This window comes from Emys orbicularis, chromosome 7, assembly GCF_028017835.1.
Source record: "Emys orbicularis isolate rEmyOrb1 chromosome 7, rEmyOrb1.hap1, whole genome shotgun sequence".
Taxonomy (NCBI): Eukaryota; Metazoa; Chordata; order Testudines; family Emydidae; genus Emys; species Emys orbicularis.
In genome coordinates, this window is record NC_088689.1 from 101828013 (window position 1) to 101849107 (window position 21095).

At 57.5% G+C, this 21095-nt stretch overlaps 2 protein-coding genes and 1 non-coding gene across 3 annotated transcripts; 1 reads left to right on the plus strand and 2 right to left on the minus strand.

Moving 5' to 3' along the window:
- Window positions 1-916: 916 nt before the first annotated feature.
- On the minus strand, window positions 917-3190 carry B4GAT1 (beta-1,4-glucuronyltransferase 1). The gene is made up of 2 exons (XM_065408356.1): window positions 2108-3190; window positions 917-1242 (listed from the first exon to the last, which is right to left on the minus strand). Exons 1-2 carry the CDS (start codon window positions 3188-3190, stop codon window positions 1051-1053), a joined length of 1275 nt encoding a protein of 424 aa, XP_065264428.1. The 3' UTR covers window positions 917-1050.
- Window positions 3191-3673: 483 nt separating this feature from the next.
- On the plus strand, window positions 3674-3755 carry TRNAS-GCU (transfer RNA serine (anticodon GCU)). The gene has a single exon. It is a non-coding gene; the product is annotated as a tRNA-Ser (tRNA).
- A 4500-nt stretch (window positions 3756-8255) lies between these two features.
- Window positions 8256-18893, minus strand: SLC29A2 (solute carrier family 29 member 2). Its single transcript, XM_065408105.1, has 13 exons — window positions 18821-18893; window positions 14482-14590; window positions 13184-13265; window positions 12681-12856; window positions 11892-12031; window positions 11264-11398; window positions 10948-11045; window positions 10483-10567; window positions 10121-10323; window positions 9737-9842; window positions 9469-9554; window positions 9017-9216; window positions 8256-8367 (listed from the first exon to the last, which is right to left on the minus strand). The coding sequence occupies exons 1-13, from the start codon at window positions 18891-18893 to the stop codon at window positions 8256-8258; spliced, it is 1605 nt and encodes a 534-aa protein (XP_065264177.1).
- Between the last annotated feature and the right edge of the window lie 2202 nt (window positions 18894-21095).

A 21095-nucleotide genomic window follows, 5' to 3' on the forward strand; every position in this document is an offset into this window, starting at 1 on the left:
CATCCTGAGCAGGATGCGGTGCATTGGCAGGAGGGTCCCTGCTTTGGCACACTGAGGAGTCAGCACCACTCACCAGTGCTATATCTAGTGAGCCAAGCTCTGTGCAGGATAGATAAGTTCCAGCCACTGCCCCCCACACCACAGAAAGGACCCACAGCAGGACACAGCCATGAGGAGACGCCCCTGGCCTCCACAGTACTTTATTGTTCTAACCCAAGGCTCGCACTCAGGGGGACTGAATGCCAGGCCATTTCCTACAGTGGGGTAAGAGCACTCTGCCAGTCCCATCCAAGCAGCATTGAGCATCTTCATAAATTAAGCCTCATGCCCCCTGCCCTCAGGAGGTAGGTCAGTGCGTTAATTCCCATTTTACAAAGGGGAAAAATGAGGTGCAGAAAGGGGAGGGGACTTGGTGGAGGGCAAATAGAATCAGTGACAAAACTGGGAACAGAACCCAGGAGTCCCGAATTTCAGCCCCTCATTCTTTAACCACTAGACTCTCCTCTCCTCTCTGAGCTAGGGAAAGATCCCACAAGTCCTGACTCCCCACCCCCTTCTCTAATCCCTATACTAGCTTCCACCCCATAACCACCTACAGAAAGGGAGAGGGGGCTGCTGAGTCCAGAACAGACCCTTTCTCCCTGCTCAGGGAGGGAAAGAATCATAACAAGGGAGCTGCGGAGGGAGGAAACAGCTGTCCTCTGCCCACACAGGCAGTAGGCTGGGGGGAGGTCCTCTGTTCTGACAGCCTGCTGTTCAATAGGAAACTGGGGGAGGAGAATGCTGAAGTATTTTGAGTGATGGGGATACAGGAATCCATGGCCCCAGCAACAGGTTGGGGCAGGTGAAGGATCCAGTGTGATGTGGCTGGAAAGATTCCCCCCAACTATAAACCTCTGTCCGATGTGGAGATTAATGACTCAATGGAAAGGAGGGGGCATTCCAAGCCCAGATTGGGCAGGGCCCCCCAAAAACACTGACACCAAAGCTACAGATGAAGGGTCATGGGGAAGGCAGGTCTGAGGAGCTATGCCGGAGACGGCAGGACCATCAGCACCGGCGCGGTGAGCCAGGATACTTCAGCTTCAGCTCCTGCTTGAACTGGCGGAAGAGCATCTTGTTGCGCTGATTCTCGGCATCCTTCTGTGCATGGAACTCACTCGGCACCTTGAAGCCCTTGTGCACCAGGAAAGCATTGTTCAGCACTGAGAAACTGTATCCGGCCACATGGAGCTCACATGCCTGTGAAAGGGGACAGGAGAGCTGTGAAGGAGAGACCAGGGTAACCCACACCAGACTCCAAAGTGTCCCACACTCTGTTACATTGAGGGCTGAAAAGCAGCCACCTCTAGAGTGGAGTGTGGGGGCTGTTTATACAGGAATCCCTCATCCAGTGCTAAGATACAACCACTTCTGCGGTGCGGGGGCTATGCAGCCGCCTCTGGGGTGGGGCATTAGAGCTGTTTTATACAGGGATCCCTCACCCGGTGCTCAGATGCAGTGTGGGATGTGGGGGCTATTTCACAGCTTCACAGAACACTACAGTTCAGGATAGGAAGTGGAAATTCTCCACTGGATGGAAGCTGTAGGAAAAGGGACAAATGGTCATTAGTAAGCACAAGGGGCCAAGGCCCATTTTACATCTCATTGGACAGATGCCACTTCAGGGTGTACAACACCCCCTGCTGCAGCCCTGGGTATTGGAAACAGCACTGACTGCAAGGTGAGAGTACCTCTTACTGAACCCCCCCCCACCCTGCTCTCTGCAGCACAATGTCCCCTACATCGTGCTGTCTCTCCCCACTAGCCACCAAGTACTCTTGAGCTAGGCCTGGATCAGGGCCAGAGCCCCCTTGCAGGGAAGAAAATATGCACTCCTCGCACCCTGCCCATGTGTCTCATGGGGCCATGTTCGGGTGCCCTCTATGAGGCTCAGTGAGCATGGCCTGAGGTGCCCAGTGATCAGGAGAGCACCCGGCTGAGACATCCCAGATTTGTTTCACCCACGGGTCAGAGACACCCTGCTCCATCTCTTGGGGTGGCTGGGCGTATATCTGGGGTTGGCCCCCATGGCACAAATGCCTCCCCATGCCGGTGAGGCAGGTACCTGGCTGATGCGGTTGAACCCATACTGCTTGAATCTTTCATCATAGGGTGGCACAGAGTTGGCACTGATGTAGAAGGGCTCCCAGGGGTCCCTCCACTCCACGGTGTAGGCAATATTCAGGGAACTGCCCGGAGGCAGGTTCAGCCAGCGTGAGTAGTTGGTGGGGGCCTGGCAGCGTGGGCAGAGCTCCTCGTAGAACGGCCGGATCTCCCCCACCTGATACAGCTGCAGCAGCTCGGCCTTGGCACCTGGGAGGCGCCGGGTGTGCCGGATCTCAAAGGCGGGCACCACAAAGACGTCTGGTGGCCCCTCAGCACCCAAGGTTGCAGCCAGTGCCAGGAAGGCCTCACGCAGCCCCTCGCTGGGCAGCATGTCCACGTCCAGCACGAGCGTGTAGTGCCCAGTGGCTGCCCCCCGTGCCACATTGCGCAGCAGGTTGTTGGGGTACGAAGCGTTGGCACCCAGGGCATAGTTACGCCGGCCCGCCCCAGCCCGTGCCAGCTTGGTGAAGACATCCCCACAGGCCTTGAGCCGGGCAAACTCCGCCCGGTCCTCTAGCTCGGGGAAGGCGGCCAGGTCCCCCGAGTGGCACACCAGGTGGGCACTCACCAGCTGCCGCACTGGCCCGCACAGCGCCCCCAAGGCGTAGAGCATCAGCGTGGCCAGCCGCACCTCGGCGGGGCCCGGCGCAAAAAGCGCCACGGAGACCGGGCCCTGCCAGCGCCCCACCAGCTCCTGCAGCTGGTGCAGGTTGCTCAGGCTGGTGTGGGTGGCGAGCACCAGGTCGGGCACCCGCCCCGCCCGCTCCGGGGGCCCCAGCATGTCCGTGTAGATCCGGTACTGCCCGCTGGCATCCAGCCGCCCGCCGCTGGCCAGGGCGCGCTTCAGCTGCTCCTTCTGCTGCTCGCTGGGCCGGCCGGGCGCCTCGCCCCGGCGCCCCCCGAACAGCTCCGAGTAGCGGGAGCGCTGCTGGCGGCCGTGGAGCCCCGAGAGCAGGGACAGGTAGAGCAGCTGCAGCAGGGCCACCAGCGCCAGCGCCCACAGCAGCGCCTTGAAGAAGGAGCATCTGGCGGGGCCCTGCATGCCGGCCGCGGCCGGGGCTCCCCGCTCAGGCCCGGCGCGCTGCGCCCATGCTCGCCAGGGGGGACCGGCGCAGGCAGCGGGCGGCTGCAGCTCCCAGCCCTGCCATGCAGCCTGCCGGGAATGGAGGCGCCCGTCGCTGCGGCAGCGCGCCACCTGCCCTAGGGAGGAGCCACTGCAGGCCGACTCGTCACCGCGCCCCGCCCGCCGGGGACAGGGGGGCGCAGGGGGTGTATCGGGAGGTGGTTTTCTGACCATTGCCCGGGACGGGCTCACGCGCCCCTGGCTGCATCCGGGGCTCAGCTCGGATGGGGCAAGGGGGGGACAGGAAGGGGGGGCTGTCCGGGCAAGGGGGTGTGTGCAAAAGGCAGTGCAGGGGGAATCAACCCTCCCTGCACACAGACCCTCCCCGTCCTGTGCACTCTTGCCCTCGCGCACACACACTCAGGGGTATGGCTGGGATGGCAGAACGAACCCAACAGGAGAGACGAGGTGGCCGAGTGGTTAAGGCGATGGACTGCTAATCCATTGTGCTCTGCACGCGTGGGTTCGAATCCCACCCTCGTCGGTCCCTTTTTGGGAAGAAGAGGAGGGTTAGCAGTGCCTTATTTTCTGGACTGGTTTTGGAAGAAAGGGATTGGGGGTGTTCGCAGCCTTAAGGGTATGAGAGCAGCGTCTGCTGTTCAATTTGTCTCATTCTCCTCCTTTCATGCAATAAAGTCTCCTCTCAGCCCCTGGGGTTAACGCTGGCAGGGAGAGGTGTGTGCAGTAAAATCCCCCCTCAGTATCAGGGGGCCCAACGGGTGGGTTTGGGGTGGGTGAAATGACACATTGGAACCCCGATAACCCACAGTAGATTGAATGGGGGGGTGTCTATTGGGTGGTGGGCTGGGAACTGTATTAAACTCCCCAATACACTGCCCTAGGAATATGAAAGCAAGCTAGCTATTCGTGGGGGGCAGGTCGAGCAGCCAACAACCCCCGCTTAGATGAAGGCAGATGGCAGGGGATCTGTCACTCACTAGAGGGGCCAAATGGGAGACCCCTGGATGGGATGGGTGTGCCTCCGGATGGTGTGTGTGTGTGGGGGGGTAGAAATCCCCACTCGGGACTCATTTTCCAGAGGGGGCTGCATCACATGGATGAAAGGGTCAGCCTGGGGGAAGGGAGCCCCCAAGAGCCGGAGGAGTCGGGTTTGGATAGGAACGCTGGGATTTGGGGCTGTCGTTAATGTGGCACTGAATGACTAGTGTCCAAGCCCCTGAGCCACAGCACAGCACCCACATGTCAGCTGCGTGCTTCAGTCCCCTTGAAGTGGAGGCAATTTAAGCATAATTGGGCCTCAATGTGTCCTCCCCCTTGACAGATGTGGAAACTGAGACAGATTGCTGGGGAGGAACTCACCTAAACAATCAGTGGCTGAATAGGGACTGGAACCCAGTGAGTCCTGGCTCTCAGCCCCTCTGCTCTAACCCCTAGCCCCCACTCTGCTCCAAGATCTGGGAACAGAAGTCAGGAATCTATTTCCCATGCCAGAGTTTGTGGTTATGTTGAGTATCGCATGCTGGGGGGCACATCCCTCCCATGGACTCCCTCTGAAGCACCTGGCATTGGCCACTGTTGGCAGACAGGATACTGGGCTAGATGGACCATTGGTTTGACCCAGTATGGCCGTTCTTATGTGATGCTTTGCTTCAGGCAGTGCCATCATAGACCTACACCATTCCCCATCACCACCACCACCAGTCCCCTCTCAATTCATCACAGATCCTGGAGAGGGGCCGGACCAGCAGCCCCAGCGTGGGATATCCCCTCTTCCCTGCAGGAACCCCATCTGAGGGAAGAAGGTGAGGGCTTGGGGCCTGTTGAGGGGCTGGTGTGGGGATGGCATGAGCCCCAGTGCTGCAAGGAACAGGGCTGAGACCCAACAGACTCACTCTCCCAACAGGGTGGGCTGGATGAAACTCTCAGATTGTCTGGGAAGCTGATGCAGGGGGTTGAGTCCAGCAAACAGCAGAAGACTGGCAAAGAATTAGGCTGAACAGAATAGGGGCCCTGGGCAGTATCAGCTAAGAGGAGACCAAGGGTACAGCTGGCATTGAGGTAGTCCCACCTGTGAATATTTGTTGCTTCATTAATAGATTCATAGAGTTTAAGGCCAAAAAGGGCCAGCAGATCATCTAGCCTGACCAGCTGTATGGCCCAGGCCAGAGATTGCACTGAGCCCGGTCACCTGGGTTTAACTACAGCATCTTCCCCAAATGCAGTCAGGCTGGATTTGAAGACTCCAAGAGATGGAGAATCCACTACTTCCCTTGGCAATTTGTGCTGCTGGTTAATCACTTGTTCAGTTAAAAACTGGTGCCTTATTTCTCCTTGGAACACGTCTTGCTTCAGCTGTCACCCCTTGGTTCTCGTTCTGCCTTTCTCCACTAGCTTAAAGAGCCCATCAGTATTAGGTGTCTTCTCCCCATGAAGGTGAGACACCTAGATCAAGCCACCTCTTGATCTTCTCTTTGAGAAGCTAAATGGACTGAGCTCCTTACGTCTCTCGCTACAACATTTTTTTCCATTCACTTGTGTTGCTCTTCTCTGCAACCTCTCCAATTTTTCAACAGCTTTTTTATAATGTGGCCCCCAGAGCTCCATTAGGTCGAAGAGCTGGTTAGTACTTTTGTCCCCAGGAATGTACTTACAGACTGTAATCCAGTCACCTCTCTTTTTTGGTAAGATGAATAGATGGAGCTTTTTAAGTGTCTCTCTTTAATAATTTTTCACACCCCTGGGTGACGTCGCTGGATCCATCTAATTTTCTAGTGGAGACCAGCCCTTAGCGTAAATCAGGCCCAAGACACCAGCCCGGCATCTATAAAAGTGATTCTCCAAACCATCTTCAAGCACTGGCTGAGCCTGTCCAGCATCCTGTCTCCAATTGTGGCTGATCTCTGATGCTTCGGGGTGGGGGGTGAATTATGCATCGGGGGAAAAATTCCCTTCCTGACACCTGCAGGGGATCAGCTGAAGCCCAGAAGTATGAGATTTGATTAGTCACTGTCGGGGCTGTGGGTCTATGGAGCCGTGTGGGTAGCTGGGCGGAGGTCTCTGATTGGAGCTGACTAGAGACAGAACTGCTCCTTGGGAGGAGGGATTACCTCGGGGGCTAGCTAACCCTTCCACTAGATGGCGGGTGTGTATAATGTAAATAACTCCCATGGAACAGCCCTGGATCTGCATGGCCCAGACACCTGCTCCTACCCAGCGTAGGGCAGCAGTGGTGCTGGGGGAAGGGGGAGATTTTTACACATATAATATAATGACACACACACCCCTCTGCCCCCTGCAGTAGCTTAGGCAAAACCAGCAGCTCTAATTCCATTTCACTTCCCAGCAAAGCTGCTGCACAGGATGGCACATATCCACACCCAGCCCCACGTCGCTACGGGATGGGGTGGGGTGGGATGGGGGCTGTGCACCTACAGAATACCTGCCCGCTTAGCCTTGGTTTCCCAGCCACCCCACAATTGCTCTTAGCAGCAAATGGGGAGTTAACACAAAGAGGCCAAGACGAATCCTTGTAAAAAACTCACAGCACTTTTATTGAAAAAATAAAAATCAAACTTATTAAAAAGAGCCAAAAGCAGGCAATGAAATACAATAAAACAGCCACTCCAGCCCCATGCACACAAAGCCAAAGGGGAAAAATGCCACCATGTCCTTCTCTCTCCCATGAGAATTTCTATAGCACCTGCCACCATGGTATCTGGGCGCTTCACAACATGAACTGAATATGTCCTCGTGCCCTGGGGAGGCCAGGGCAGTGCTAATGTCTCCATTGTACAGATGGGGAAATTGAGGCACAGAGAGGCTAAGGGACGTGCTCAAGGTCACACAGGGAATCCGGGGCACAGCAGGGTACCAAACCCAGGTCTGCTGAGTTGCCAGACCTGCCCACGAGCCACCCTTGAGCTCTTCCAGTAGCACAAAGCCGCCTGCTAGCGGCTGGGCCTTAGCTACTGATGCCTGCTAGAGGAATTGCCGCACCTACTCTAACTACTATTATTTATCTAGCACCTAAGGCCGGGGGGTTCTCAAACATGGGGGGTCGCGAGCTCTCAGCCTCCACCCCCAAACCTCCAGCATTTATAATGGTGTTAAATACATAAACAAGTGTTTTTAATTTCTAAGGGGGGTCGTACTCAGAAGCTTGCTGTGTGAAAGGGGTCACCAGTACGGACGTTTGAGAACCATTGACCTAAAGCATAACTAGGCACTTCAGAGCACAGACAAGACCTTGCCCCAAAGAGTTTACAATCAACTGGCCAGCACGTGCTTCCCAGAGCTGGGGACAGAACCCAGGTGTCCTTGCTCCCATCTCCTGTCCTACCCATTAGGCAATATTCCCTCTAAAGGGCAGTAGCCGCCATCCAGGAGCTAGGACCCTTATGGGGGTCAGGAGAGAGGGGATATTTAACCCTGTCGAGCCCAGCCAGCAGTCTGGCTTGGATGTGCGTTTCTGCAGCAGAGGCAAAGCCCCAGCAACCCTTGGGGTCCTCCCCTTCCTCGACCCCAGGGCGAAGGGGCAGGAGTTGGAGACCGGGCTCTACGTGACTCTCCAGGCGAAGTGGTATGCTGTGGTGTCCCTTTGTGTAGCCCATGACACCGCATGGGGCTCAGCCCCCCACCTGGGCTCAGGAGCCCCACAAATAAATACATTAAAACCCCAGATACTTCTTTACATTAACCCTTTCCTCCCCCGCCACACCATTCTATAGACATTCCCTTTGCTGGAATTCCTATGGAACGGTGGTGAGGAACAGAATGGGGCTGGGGGGCAACCCCTAATGGGGTATCTGCCTTGCAACAGGAGACTTGGGGGGGGGGGCAGGACACTAATCTTTACACTCACCAGGCTGAGATGATGCCCATGGAAAGAAAAGGGGAAGTCAGGAGGTACCAGCCCCCCTCCTATGCAAAGCCCCCCTCCATCCCTCCTATTCCAAGCCCTCCAGTTTGATGGGGTGCACTCAGACGAGCTGCTGGAAGATGAAGGGATGGATCTGAGGGGGGATCACAGCAGGGCCTTGAGGAGGAAGGAGAGCCCAGCCCCACACGACAGCCCTAGTGCCAGGAAGAAGGTCATGATGGCTCCAGCCAGCTCGCTCTCCTGCGGCAGCACCTGCCTATGGGGCGAGAGAGGAGGGTGGCGGGGAGGACACAGTTGAGAACCACACACACACCACTCCCCAACATGCAGAGAAACCCAGCACTGAGATGCAGCCACTTCTCGGATGGGCTGTGAGTAGGGTGACCAGATGAGATGAAGAAAATATCAGGACAAAAATTGCGTCCCAACCACAGATCGGTCGGGACGAGAGACAAACAGCTCAAAATCAGGACGGTCCCGATTTTATCGGGACGTCTGGTCACCCTAGCTGTGAGAGCTGTTTACATCAGGATCCCTCTCCTGGTGCTGAGATGCCACTCTGAGCGCACTGGGAGAGCGCCCCCTACAGACCTCCCCCTGCAGTGCAGTACAGCGCCCCCTAGCAGCACACTGGGGCATTGGGTCAGCATGGCTGTGCTGGGAGAGCACCCTCTAGAGACCCCCCCACCCTGTTCCTAGCAGTGCAGCACAGCGCCCCCTAGCAGCACACTGGGGCATTGGGGTCAGCACTGACTGCGAGGGGGAAGTGCCCTCTAGAGACCCTCCTACCCGGTTTCCTGCAGTGCAGCACTGCGCCCCCTAGCAGCACCCTGGGGCATTGCGCTCAGCACTGACTGCATTGGGAGAGCGCCCCCTACTGAGCCCCGACCCTGCCCAGCACTCACTTGGGGGCGAGGCACATGGTGAGCGAGACGAAGTAGCCATTGGAGAGCGAGAAAGGCAGCATGAAGAGGATGAACCAGGCGTCATGGTGGAAGAGCACGGGCAGGCGGGTGCGGGGCTCGGCCTGGCATAGCATCAGCAGGGGCACAAACAGGAAGCGCAGGCCCACCAGCAGGGGGAGTAGCCATAGTCTCTTCTCTGGCTGGAGAGCAGCGGGGGGAAGGGAGGTGTCAGAGTGGGAGGGAAACCCTGCAATCATGGGCTAGCCCCCCCACGCAGACCCAGTGCAGGATTGGGCCCCCCATCTAGTCCCCCCAACATCACCCACTCCATAAAGCCCTCCCTTTGCCCCAGGGGTTCACCGCCCATGGAGGCTGCTGATTCCCCCCCTCCCTCCATCCCTGCCAATGAATGCAGAGCTTGGCCAGCAGGGGCTGGGTGTCCCCCCACTCACCCAGAGGCAGTATGAGGTGATGCTGCGGCCCAGCCAGTCCATCATGTTGAACAACAGGAAGCAGCAAACAGGGGTGAAGAACTCACCTATGGGGGAGGGGAAGAGTTGGGGAACAGGATATGAGGCTTTCACCTCTAGGGGGCGCCTGCTCCAACCCAGCCTGGGGCATCAGCAACCACAGCACCACCCAGAGCCAGGGATTCACGCCAGGAGTCCCAGCTCCCAGCCCCCCATGTTCTAACCACGAGACCCCACTCCCTATACTCACTCCATTGCTTGCTCTCCGAGGTGCTGGTGACGGTGGCAGTGATGGCAGGGAACACGGACAGGGTGATAGTGAAAACCATGACAATGCAGAGTGCCAGCAGCCAGATCTGTGCCGGGGTGGGAAGACAGTCAGAGCCAGCTGGGCCCCACCCCCAACAGCTCCAGAACCCCTCACTGAGACACAGCTGTCTCCAGGGAGTAAGGCAGGGGCTGTTTACCCAGGGACCCCTCACCTTGTGCTGAGATGCAGCCACCTCTGGGGTGGGGAGTGTGGGCTGTTTATATTGGGACCCCTCGCCTGGCGCTGAGATGCAGCCACCTCTGGGACGGGGCATTGGGGCTGTTTATAGCATACCGCAGGGACTCTTCCCCCCATCCCCTTTACCTTTCGGAGCACACTGAACACTGACGGTCTCTCTGGTCCCGGCCCCCCGTTCTGGGCACTGGTGGCTGTCCCATTGTGCAGGGCGAAGGCTCCCTTCCCGGAGCTCTCCACACTGATCTCCTCCAATGTCCTGAGTGTCCCGTTGGCCATTCCCAGCATTGGCTCCTCCCCAGACCTCTCCGACTGGTCCCCACTCTGTTCCTCTGGGGACACAGGGAAGAGAGGCAGTGATCAGAGATCCCAGAGGTCTTCAGCCAGCCTGGGCATAGCCGGTGGTTTGGACGCAATCCTCTCCCATGCTGGGGGCAGCGAGGTGTCCCCCTGCAGCAAAGGGCCCCACAACTCCCCAGGACCTTGCGTACCGGTGCCCAGCAGCCCAGCCTTGGTCTCCAGCTCATTGCGTGGGTCACGCTGCCAACCCCGCTCCAGGTAGTGACGGAAGAAGGCCTGCAGGGGGCGACAGGACAGAAGGGGGTCTGTGGAAGGGGCACACATCTGACCCAGGGCATCACACCCATGTCCCTTCAATCCCCCCATTGCTAATACACAACCGCCCTGGCTGCTACACACTGACCCCCCCAAACAGCCCTATCACCCAACCCCACCCCCCCCAGCCCTAATCTCCCCCACATGGGTCCAGTCAACCCGCCGGCTGGGGACACTCCTGGGACACTGCTTTTATAGGCCCCCAAACCTCTGGGGCCTGCCAAAGACCCCCCCCCCCCCACACACACACTGCTTGCATCCCCAGTCGGCTTGGAGCCAGCACCCCCCAGAGGGGAAAGTCCCTATGCCCCATTCCCCACATCGGCGGTGCAGCATCTCACCATACGGGGCAGCACCAGATAGCAGACAATGGACATCAGGGTCCCGACACAGGGGGTGATGAAGTAGCTCAGGGCAGACGTCTGCGCATCCGCACCACCTGAAACAGCCAGCACAGCACGTGGAGCAACAGCGCGCAGACAGCACGACCAGGGGCCGATCCCAATGTTCCAGTGCAGCACTAGGGGGCGCTGTGCTGCAGGGAGGTGGGACTCAGTAGGGGGCGCTCTCCTCTCACCGTCAGTGCTAGGGGTGGGGCTCAGTGGGGGGAGCAGGAGAGGGGCTGCGGGTGGCGAGGCGGGTCCCCGTCATACTCACTAGCCATGGAGAGCAGCATGGCACTGGCGGCGAAGGTCCCGGCCATGCCCTGACCGCTCAGGAAGAGAGTGCTGTAGCCCTGGGGCAGGGTGCCCAGCTGCCCGAACAGGCTGCCTTGCAGGACGGCGCAGAACGCTGGGTAGAGACACAGTGGGTCAGAACTGCCCCCACCGCCCGGGGACCCACAGTGCCATGGGGGGAGGAGGGGACGCTGAGCCCAGCACAGGGGCCTGGCCAGGGAAATCAGAGCAGCTGCCGTGGGGGCGTCAGGCCCAGCAGCCCCCTCCCCGCCAGTCCCCTGGGAGTTAACCCTTAGCTTCCCCTCCCCCGCAAAAAATACACCGTGCCCTCACTGCCCCCTCCTCCACACCATCATCAGTCGCGTCTCCCACGTGGGTGCACGGCCCCATCACGGATTCCCCCCCCCCGCCCCCAGTCTCCTTCCAGCTCCGATACCCCTGCATTCAGTGGACTGAGAGTCACTGTATTTGGCCCTGTGGGGGCACAATGGAAGGGGAATCTTTGCAGAACCACTCCCCGCCCTCCGAAGCCAGCCAGCCCCTCAGCCTTGGGGCTGGGACCCCCGAGAGGGGAAAGCCCCCATGTCCCATACCCCGCCCCCACTCACAGTTAATGAACCACACAGAGCTTATGGTGACGGAGAAGAAGCTGTGGGAGGGCATTTCCACTCTGACCAGCACGGCCGTGAGGATGAAGAGGAGGAGGATGCCACTCATGCTGCCGAGGACCCGCACCTTGTCCGGGATGCTGCAGGGGGAGGGGGAGCAGGTCAGAGCCCCAGGGTCTCACCCATCACTCCAGGGCTGACTCAGTGTTGGGCCGCTGGTGCCTTGTCACCCCATCAGCCCCGACTGCAGGGGGGTCAGCTCAACGAGGCCATCGGGGTGTGCGGGGGGCAGAGGGACCCTCTGGCTTCTCTGCTAGACCCTGCGGTAGGGGTGGGGCACTGGCGCTGTTTATAAAGGGACCCCACCCACCTTGGTGCTGAGGTTGTCAGGATTAGAAGCCCCTGGAACTGCAGGGGGCTGCGGGTCAGAGCTGGGGGTGAGTGGGGGAGCCCCAGGCTGGGATTGCAGGGGGCTGGGGTCAGGACTGAGGCCCCGGCAGAGCTTGGGGGCGGGTGGGGGAGCCCCGGGCTGGGATCACAGGGGGCTGGGGTCAGGACTGAGGCCCCGGCAGAGCTGGGGGGTGGGTGGGGGAGCCCTGGGCTGGGATCGCAGGGCTGGGTCAGGACTGAGAGGCATTGGCAGAGCTGGGTGGGGGAGCCCCGGACTGGGATCGCAGGGCTGGGGTCAGGACCGAGAGTCCCCAGCAGAGCTGGGTGGGGGAGCCCCGGGCTGGGATCGCAGGGCTGGGGTCAGGACCGAGAGTCCCCGGCAGGACCGAGGTTTCTCACCATTGGTAGAGGAAGGAGTTGAGCAGGGTGAAGAGCAGCAGCGGGAGCTGTGAGAGCAGCGTCAGCCAGTTGTTGAAGTTGAACTCATCCCGGGCTGGGTCCCGCTGCGTCCCAGAGCTGTTTCCCCCCAGGCCCACGGTCAAGCTGGTCCCCACAATGAGCCGGGCCTTGAAATACTGTGGGGGAGAGACGAGGTGAGATGGGGCTGGAGCCCTGCTGCCCATACACCCCCGGGGGCACCTCCCCCACTGAGCCACCCTCCCCTGGGCCCCAGCAAGACCCCCACATGCAGGGCTGCACCCCTGTCCTGGGTGCTGCTGCAGAACTATGAACCCTTGGCCCCCCAGTGCTCCCCCTTCCTTAGCCCAGCATCCCACTTCCCCTCCTCCTCCCCTCAACACCATACCTGCCCCTTGCCTACCCCAACCCCCAAAGCCCTTCCCCCCAGCACTCCACTTTCCCTTGCCTGCCCCCCAGAACCCCATGGCACTCAGGGTCGGTACCGGGATGGCCGTGATGAAGAAGTTCCAGGGCAGGAGGGTGCCCAGACCCAGGATGAAGAAGATGATTCCCACAGCATGAAACCTGGGGGAGAGACACCATCATGATGGGAATAGGGCCTTCCCGCTCTAGGGGGCACTGGCTCTGACCCCAGGCCTGGGGTGGGGGTGGGGGGGGGAGAACTGGGGCATTTCCCTTCTGTGGGCACAGAGGGGCTCAGTCTTGGTGGCACATTCAGCCCCCAGTCAGCCAGCTGGGGCTCCCTCCCTAGGGACTGGGCTGAGGCCCAGCAAACTTGCCTCATGTGGGGCTCCAATTGGGGATGGTTTCCATTTAGGACCCAGCTATATGGGGTGTGGGGACTAGAATCCTCATATACCTCCCCCCTCCAAATCAGGCTACCTGCCAGGCATGGAGCCAGCCCCTCCCCCATTCTCTGGCACCCTCCTCACCTGCCCCTGCCCCTCACACCTGGACAGGGTAAATCTCTTTCCCAACTTGGAGAGCTGCAATTCTCCACCCACTCGTCCCTCAAGCTGCACCCAGAATGGGATGGGGTGGGGATTGCACACTGCCTCATGTCAGAGCTGGGGATAGAACCCAGAGTCCCCTGGCTGGCTGGCCTCCCCCCCACCCCTCTGCTCTAACCCACCAGACCCCGCTGCCCTCCCAGAGCTGGGGATAGAATCCAGAGTCCCCTGGCTGCCTCCCAGCCCTCCCCCACACCTCTCTGCTCTAACCCACCAGACCCCACTGCCCTCCCAGAGCTGGGGATAGAACCCCAGAGTCCTGGCTCCCAGCCCTGTCTGCTCGAACCATTAATCCCACTCCCCTTGCACTGCAGTCATTTCTCATTAGCTCCAGGGAGCACTGACTGCATAGCTAATGGGGGTCCCCTCCCTGGGGGCCTGCGGGGATGGGTCGGGGTGGTGGTGTTAGGCTCCCACGGGGTGGGGGAAAGACATGGTCCGGGGCTCGACCCCTCCTCCTGCCCCCACAGGAAGTGTGAGTCCCTTGGTTTGACCAAGGGATTACCAAGTGGGCAGGATGCCCAGCAGAACCCCCTCCCCCCCAATCTCCCAGCCTGTTCCTTTACTCCTAGGGTGTCCATGGGGCAGCCCCTTTCCCTCCCCAGCCCACACATGAACCTGGCACAGAACACAGGTGTCCTGACTCCCAGCCTCCCCCACCTGAACCCCACAGGACACAGCCCCTGGGGGATGGTGGTCCCAGAGCAGAGTCCCACCCCCACATAGAGGGCGCCAAGGGTCTTTTGTTGGCAAAGGGAGCTGCCACTCACTGGTCCTTGGGCATGTCCTGTCGAGCCATCTGGGTGCTGGGGGGGATGTCTCCGGGCCGTGTGGGGAGGGAGTGGGCAGTGGACAGCCCTGGCTGGTTCTCTACAGCACCTAGAACAAAACACTCACTAACAGGGAGGGAGCAGCCCTCAAACCAGGAAGGAGCCCTGGGGGATGGAAAAACACAACCCATGAAGGGGGGATGGGCTTAAGGAGAAACCTGCTCATACAGGGGCCTTGCAGGGAGGCTCCCAGCTCCGCTGTGGAAGCACGTGAAGACAGAGGCCAGGTAACCCCAGGAACAGAAAACACAGCTCTTGGGTCCCCACATTCCCTCCCAAAGCCAGGATAGACCCCAGGAGTATGGGCTCCCAGCCCCTGTCCCCTCCCAGAGCTGGGATAGAACCCAGGCTCCTGTCCCTAACTCACTAGACTTCACTCCGCTCCTCAAGCCAGGAATAACGCCCAGGAGTTCTGACTCCTGAGTGCTCCCTACTGAGCAACCTGCAGCACTGCACCCCCCCGCTCCGCACTGGGGCATCGAGACCAGCACACACTGTGATGGGAGAACACCCCCTACCGAGCCCCCGTGCACTCCCTGCGGTACAGCACCCCCAGCAATGCACTGGGGCGCTGCATCCAGCACTGACACCTAGGGAAGAACGCCCCCCGACTGAGACCCTGCCCTGTTCTCTGCAGTACAGTGCCCCCTAGTACCAAACATTGGGCCAGCAGTGACTGAGGGGAGAGTGGCCAATGCAGCACCAGGCCTGCCTGTGGGATTCTCCACTGCTCACTGGGGCGAGCATACTGTGAGTCAATGGCGAGGGGGGAGTGACTGTGAGTGCCTCCCACGGCCCAGGCTTTTTCTATACAGAGCTCCCATTACCTACCAGGAATCGGCAGGGCACTGCACTGGCAAACAGCCACAAGCCCCTTCCCTAGCCTGAGGACCCTGCCTTTGCTTGAGGCACCTCAAGCACAAAAGAAATGTCCCAGCCTTGCCCTGGGTTGTGTCTGTGGTGGTAGTGGTGGGGATGAGGCTACAAGCAGCTTTTGCAGCTGTCAGCGGGTTGGGGGTGCCCTGGGTTTCCCTCTGACCAGCTTGTGACGTTATGAGTGTAATATAATATTTCATTGGAAAGTCACAGGGCCAGAAAGAGTTAATTAACTCACCGACTGACCTGACCCATGGGTGAACTTTAGAGACTGGCTAGGAAGATAGGTAAATGAATAGAGCTTTGAAATGTAAGTCTGCATTGTTAGAGGTAAAAGGGTAGATGTTTGCTCAGGGCTTGTGATGTAAGCAAACAAGTCTTGTCTATTGCTATAACTTTAATTCAAAAATCAAAAAGGAATATTAACATTTATAATGATACTGGAGTGAAATAGTATTATTGTCTATATATCTCTTTGAAGGTTGTGGTAACCTGTATCTGAACTGTTTAATGGATAAATTACCCTGTGCTAATTGCCTGGATGTTTGGAAGGAGAGTTAAGCCTATTGTTTTCTCAGGCCGAAAAGGCTGCTGGAAATGTATAAGAACGCTGGGACACGATCCTATTTCATCTCAGATCTGCTTTGGGTTTCAAGAGGGGGAAACCATAAGCCATAAGGATTGAGATCCCCAGTCACTGACTGGAGTCACCCTGAATTTGGACATTGGACTATAACCTATGGACTATATCTAAAAGGACTTTTGTCAACTACAAGCTCACCTCTGCTATGTATCTGAACCTCAAGAATTGAATTCAAGTCTGTATGTATATTGATCTTTTAACCAACACTCTCTCTCTTTTCTTTTTTAATAAATTTTAGTTTAGGTCATAAGAATTGGCTATAGCGTGTATTTTGGGTAAGATCTAAGTTATAATTGAACCTGGGTATGTGGCTGATCCTTTGGGATTGGAAGAACCTTTTCTTTTATGTGATGAGATAAGATTTTCAGTAATCATCATCATATCTGACAGGTGTGTCTGGATGGAGGCCTGAGGCTGGGTACTTTAAGGGAACTGCCTTGTTTGAACTTCTAAGTAACCAGTGAGGTACTATAGAAGCTGTTTTGTGCTGGCTTGGTAAATCTAAGTATTGGAATATCCACCAGCTTCTGGGGTTTGTCTGCCCCGTTTGGTTTGCAGTTCACCCTAATTGAGTGACCTCAGCTGGCTCCCACGAGCAACTCCGTCACACAGCTAAAACAAAATATCACTCCAGCTTGCACCACCTAAACTGAGGGCTTTAACAGGAGACTTGTCTGCACTTTGAAATTTACCAAAATCTCTTCGGGACTGCTCAGCCAATGGTCAAATTAGAAACATTGGAGAATTCCGTAGGCAGGGTTGGGTGCCTGACACTTCCCATTATAGGACGCTATTGTTAAGTGCTTAAAACTTTGCTAGACTTTAACCAGACAGGCTGAAATTTCACACATGAGGCATCAGGCCAAATTTTTTTTTGAAAATTTCAGCCAAAACAGTTCCGCCATCTCCAAGAACTAGGTTTGGGAACAATGCATGGTTTTGCCCATGTTAATTATATATTTATTTTCTGGAGACCTTTACTTTGGCTCTAGCACCCCCATGCTTTGCAGCAGGGACTTGAAATTTGGCAGGCTGGGCTGTGTGCCAGGGCCGTGCCTTTTACCAGGGCTGGCTCCAGGGTTTTTGCCGCCCCAAGCGGAAAAAAAAAAAAAAAAAGCCGCGATCGCGATCTGCGGCGGCAATTCGGCGGGAGGTCCTTCGCTCCAAGTGGGAGTGAGGGACCGTCCGCCGAATTGCCGCCGAATAGCTGGACGTGCTGCCCCTCTCCAGAGTGGCCGCCCCAAGCACCTGCTTGGCAAGCTGGTGCCTGGAGCAGGCCCTGCCTTTTACAATCCCCATGAAAATCCATCCACCCAAATTTGAAAATATTGCAGTTCACACGTGCTCAGTAGAGACTCCTTAGAGCTTAACTAACATTTCTAAGAATCCATCCTCACTGGGCATGCTCCATCCTCACAGAGTGCCTGAGTATTCTCCCTCCAGCTCAGGTCTATGGGGCAAAACCAGACCTTTTCTTAGAAGGGCTGCCCTGAGCCAAGCATGGAACTGAAACCCTCTCTCTCACACTCTGTAGCCACACACCAACACCCCCCCATCTTCACTCCGTACATGCTATGACACCCCTCATTGCCCCCCCAACCTCCCCACAGGAGGGGAACCGAACCTCCACCACAATCCAGCCATCCCCCACTGCAGAGATCCCCGAACGTGACCCTCCAACTGCAGACCCACCTGCACACAATCCAGTGACCTCCAGCACAGTCATTACCTTCTGTCTCCGGCTCCAATGCCTCTGCTCCCCCTCAAGGGCAAAGGGGGGTCCTGCCCCCTTACAAAGCCCCCAAGGTCAGGCGGGGAATGTGTCCTCCGGCTGCCAGCAGGGCTGCCCAGTGCAACCACACGTGAAAACGGAATCGCTACAGTGCAGGGGACAGCGACATTGTAGCGGGCGGGGAGGGGGTTGGAACCGGTTTGTTCCCTTCGCACCAGCTCCGCCAGTGGCCGGCCGGACCCCCCAGCCCGGGGACGCCCCGGGGGTGGGAACGGGAAGCGATCAGCGGGCTGAGGCTCCACGGCCCGGCAAGGCCGATGCGGTTTCACCTGCTAGCGCGGAACGGTCTCCAGGCGGCGGCGGCGGCTCTGCGCCGGGAACAGCCCAGCAGCGCATCCATCCGGCGGGGCCGCCTCGCCTCGCCCCGCCCCCGGGGCCCCCTAGAGAAGGGTCCGGACCCCAGCGGCCCTTCCCGCCCGCCGGGGCCTGGCTGGGGCGTCACTGACACCCCCCCCCCAGCAGCCCCACGGGACACGCAGCAGCGGGGGGCGAGGCGCGGCGCGGCAGTTTTAGCCTGGGCTAGTCCCGCTCCCCCGCGGATCGCCCCGGCCCCACCAAGGCATGTCCCCAAGGGTCACGCTGCGCGCGGAAGCACCCCCCCCCCAAGTAAATCTGACGCAGCCCGTCCCGACTCACCTGCGCTTAGGGGAGAGAAGGAGGGAGCTGAACTGGAAGGAAATCGGGTTTAGCAACACGGTCCTCGGATCGCGGGGAGGGGAGAGGTCCCTGCTCTGGGGCGCTGCCCCCACCCCGTGCCCGGATCGCAGGGGGGTTCCTGCTCTGGGACGCTACCTCCACCCCCTGCCCGGATCGCAGGGGGGTCCCTGCTCTGGGGCGCTGCCCCCCATGCCCGGATTGCGGCGGGGCTCGGGGTACCCCCGCAGCCGCCCGTGGTGCACAGAGAGGCCCTGTTCCCAGGAGGCGGACAGACCGTCTCACGGACTGGGCAGTGCCAGGGGCTCACTCACCTTCTCTTGTTGTTGCGCTTGGAAATTCCCGCTCCCGCCAAAACATGGAAATTGGGGCGGGGCCAGGCTGCATTTTCCAATCACAACTCCCCTACCCCCGCGACCCCTCCTTCTCCAGTCACATCCCACTCCCCTTCAAGCCCCTTCCCCAGTCACACACTGCTCCCCCTGTGGCCCAGGCTCCGGCTGGGACTCTGGGAAACTGGGTCCCTGCCCGGCTCCACCACTCCCCCTGATTGGTGACCTCAGGCAATTTCCTTCCCCACTCGGTGCCTCAGTCTCTCCCCCCCCCCCTTGTCTATGCAGACTGTGAGCTCTTTGGGGTCAGGTCTGTCTCTCACTGTGTCTCTGTGCTGTGCCCATGGGGCCCCAGGTTCTGCTGGGGGTTGCTCTGTGCAGCACCCAGCACAAGCTGATGTAGGGCTGGAAGAGGCCATGAGAGATCAGGTAGTCCAGCCCCCTGCGCTGCAGCAGGCTCTAGAGAACCCTGACTGTTCCTCATATCTGTTTGTTCAGCCAGGTCTTAAAAACCTCTAGTGATGGGGATGCCACAACCTCCCTGGGGGACCTGTTCCAGGGCTTAACTAGCCTTGGGGTTAGCAAGTTTCCCCAAATGTCAAACCTCAATCTCCCTTTCTGCAAACTAAGTAAGCGGATTACTTGTCCCATCCGCAGTGGCCATGGAGAACAATTGATCACCATCCTCTCTATAGCAGCCCTTAGCATAGGTGAACACCGTTATCCAGTCCCCGTCCGGCATCTTTTCTTTAGACTAAACAGGCCCAATTAAAAAAAAAACTTGCCTCACAGGTCGGGTTTTCTAAACCTGTCATCGTTTCTCTTGCTCTCCTCTGGACTCTCTCCAATTTGTCCACATCTTTCCTGCTGCGCTGCGCCCACAACTGGACACAGTTCTCCAGCTGAGACCTCCCCAGTGCCCGCCCATGTTCTACATACAACACTCCTGTTAATACATCAGTGATGGGGCAACACCCTCGAACACACACCCATGGGGCACAACACAGCCTTGGAGAGGCACTGCCCTCTATTGCCCCCATCCCACCTCTGCTGAGAAGCCACTCTCCCATAGAGTGTTTTAAACAGGGGTTCCCTTGTGAGGGGTCTCATTTCTTACAGTATGTCAAATTAGTCCTGTGCCACTCAGGTCCCAGCCTTGTTTCTGGGCTCCCACAGCCCTCCTTGGGGTCTGACTGATCATTCAGGCCAGCTGCAGCCTTCAATCAGCCTCTTTGTATGGCCCCTTTTAATCCTGTCCTTTCCCTCAGGGCTGGGAGAGGTCACAAGCAAGCAGGTATCTCCTAGGGACATCTCTTTCCAGCTGTCTGTTTCTGTGCCCACACACAGCCCCTGGGCTCTCCAGTGACTCTTCCTTTTTATCTCCAGGCCTGCACTGATTTTTTTTAAACTATCTGTGTATTTAGGTAGGAAGTTTTAACAAGCCTACAAATCCTTGCCATGTAAATATCAGAAACCAAACAATCATTACAACAGTTAGCTTTTGTTAAGAGACAGTGTTCAGGATTGTAGTCATCAGATCTTTCTATTTAACAGCGTGTTACCATACTATAGAGTGTGCTTTGCTACAACACCTGGAATATGTCCCTTCTAGCGATAAACGGAGTGAAATCTCTATGGACACATATTTAACTGACCAGGCATGTCTATCAAATGTTAAGAGTCACAAAATTTGGACCAGCATGCTGAGGGGTTTTTTTTTTTGCAGGTGACTTTGTCTGAGCATTGAATAAAAAGTAACCAAATATCTATCTGTTCTCTTTCTCTGGGTACGTATTTGGTGTGTGAATTTCCCCCTAACCTCAACCTCCCATATTGTTTAGATACGTTCCTGGAGGACAGGTCCATCAATGGCTATTAGCCAAGATGGTCAGGGACACAGCCAGGTGTCCCTAAACCTCCAACTGCCAGAAGCTGGGATGGGGGATGGATCACTTGATAATTGCCCTATTCTGGTCATTCTCTCTGAAGCATCTGGCACCAGCCACTGTCAGAAGACAGGATAGTGGGCTAGATCTCAACCTTTCCAGACTACTGTACCCCTTTCAGGAATCTGATTTGTCTTGCATACCCTCAAGTTTCACCTCATTTTAAAACTACTTGCTTACAAAATCGGACAAGCGTCACAGTACACTATGACCGAAAAACAGCTGACTTTCTAATTTTTACCATAGAATTATAAAATTAATCAAGTGGAATATAAATATTGTACTTACATTTCAGTGTATAGTATATAGCA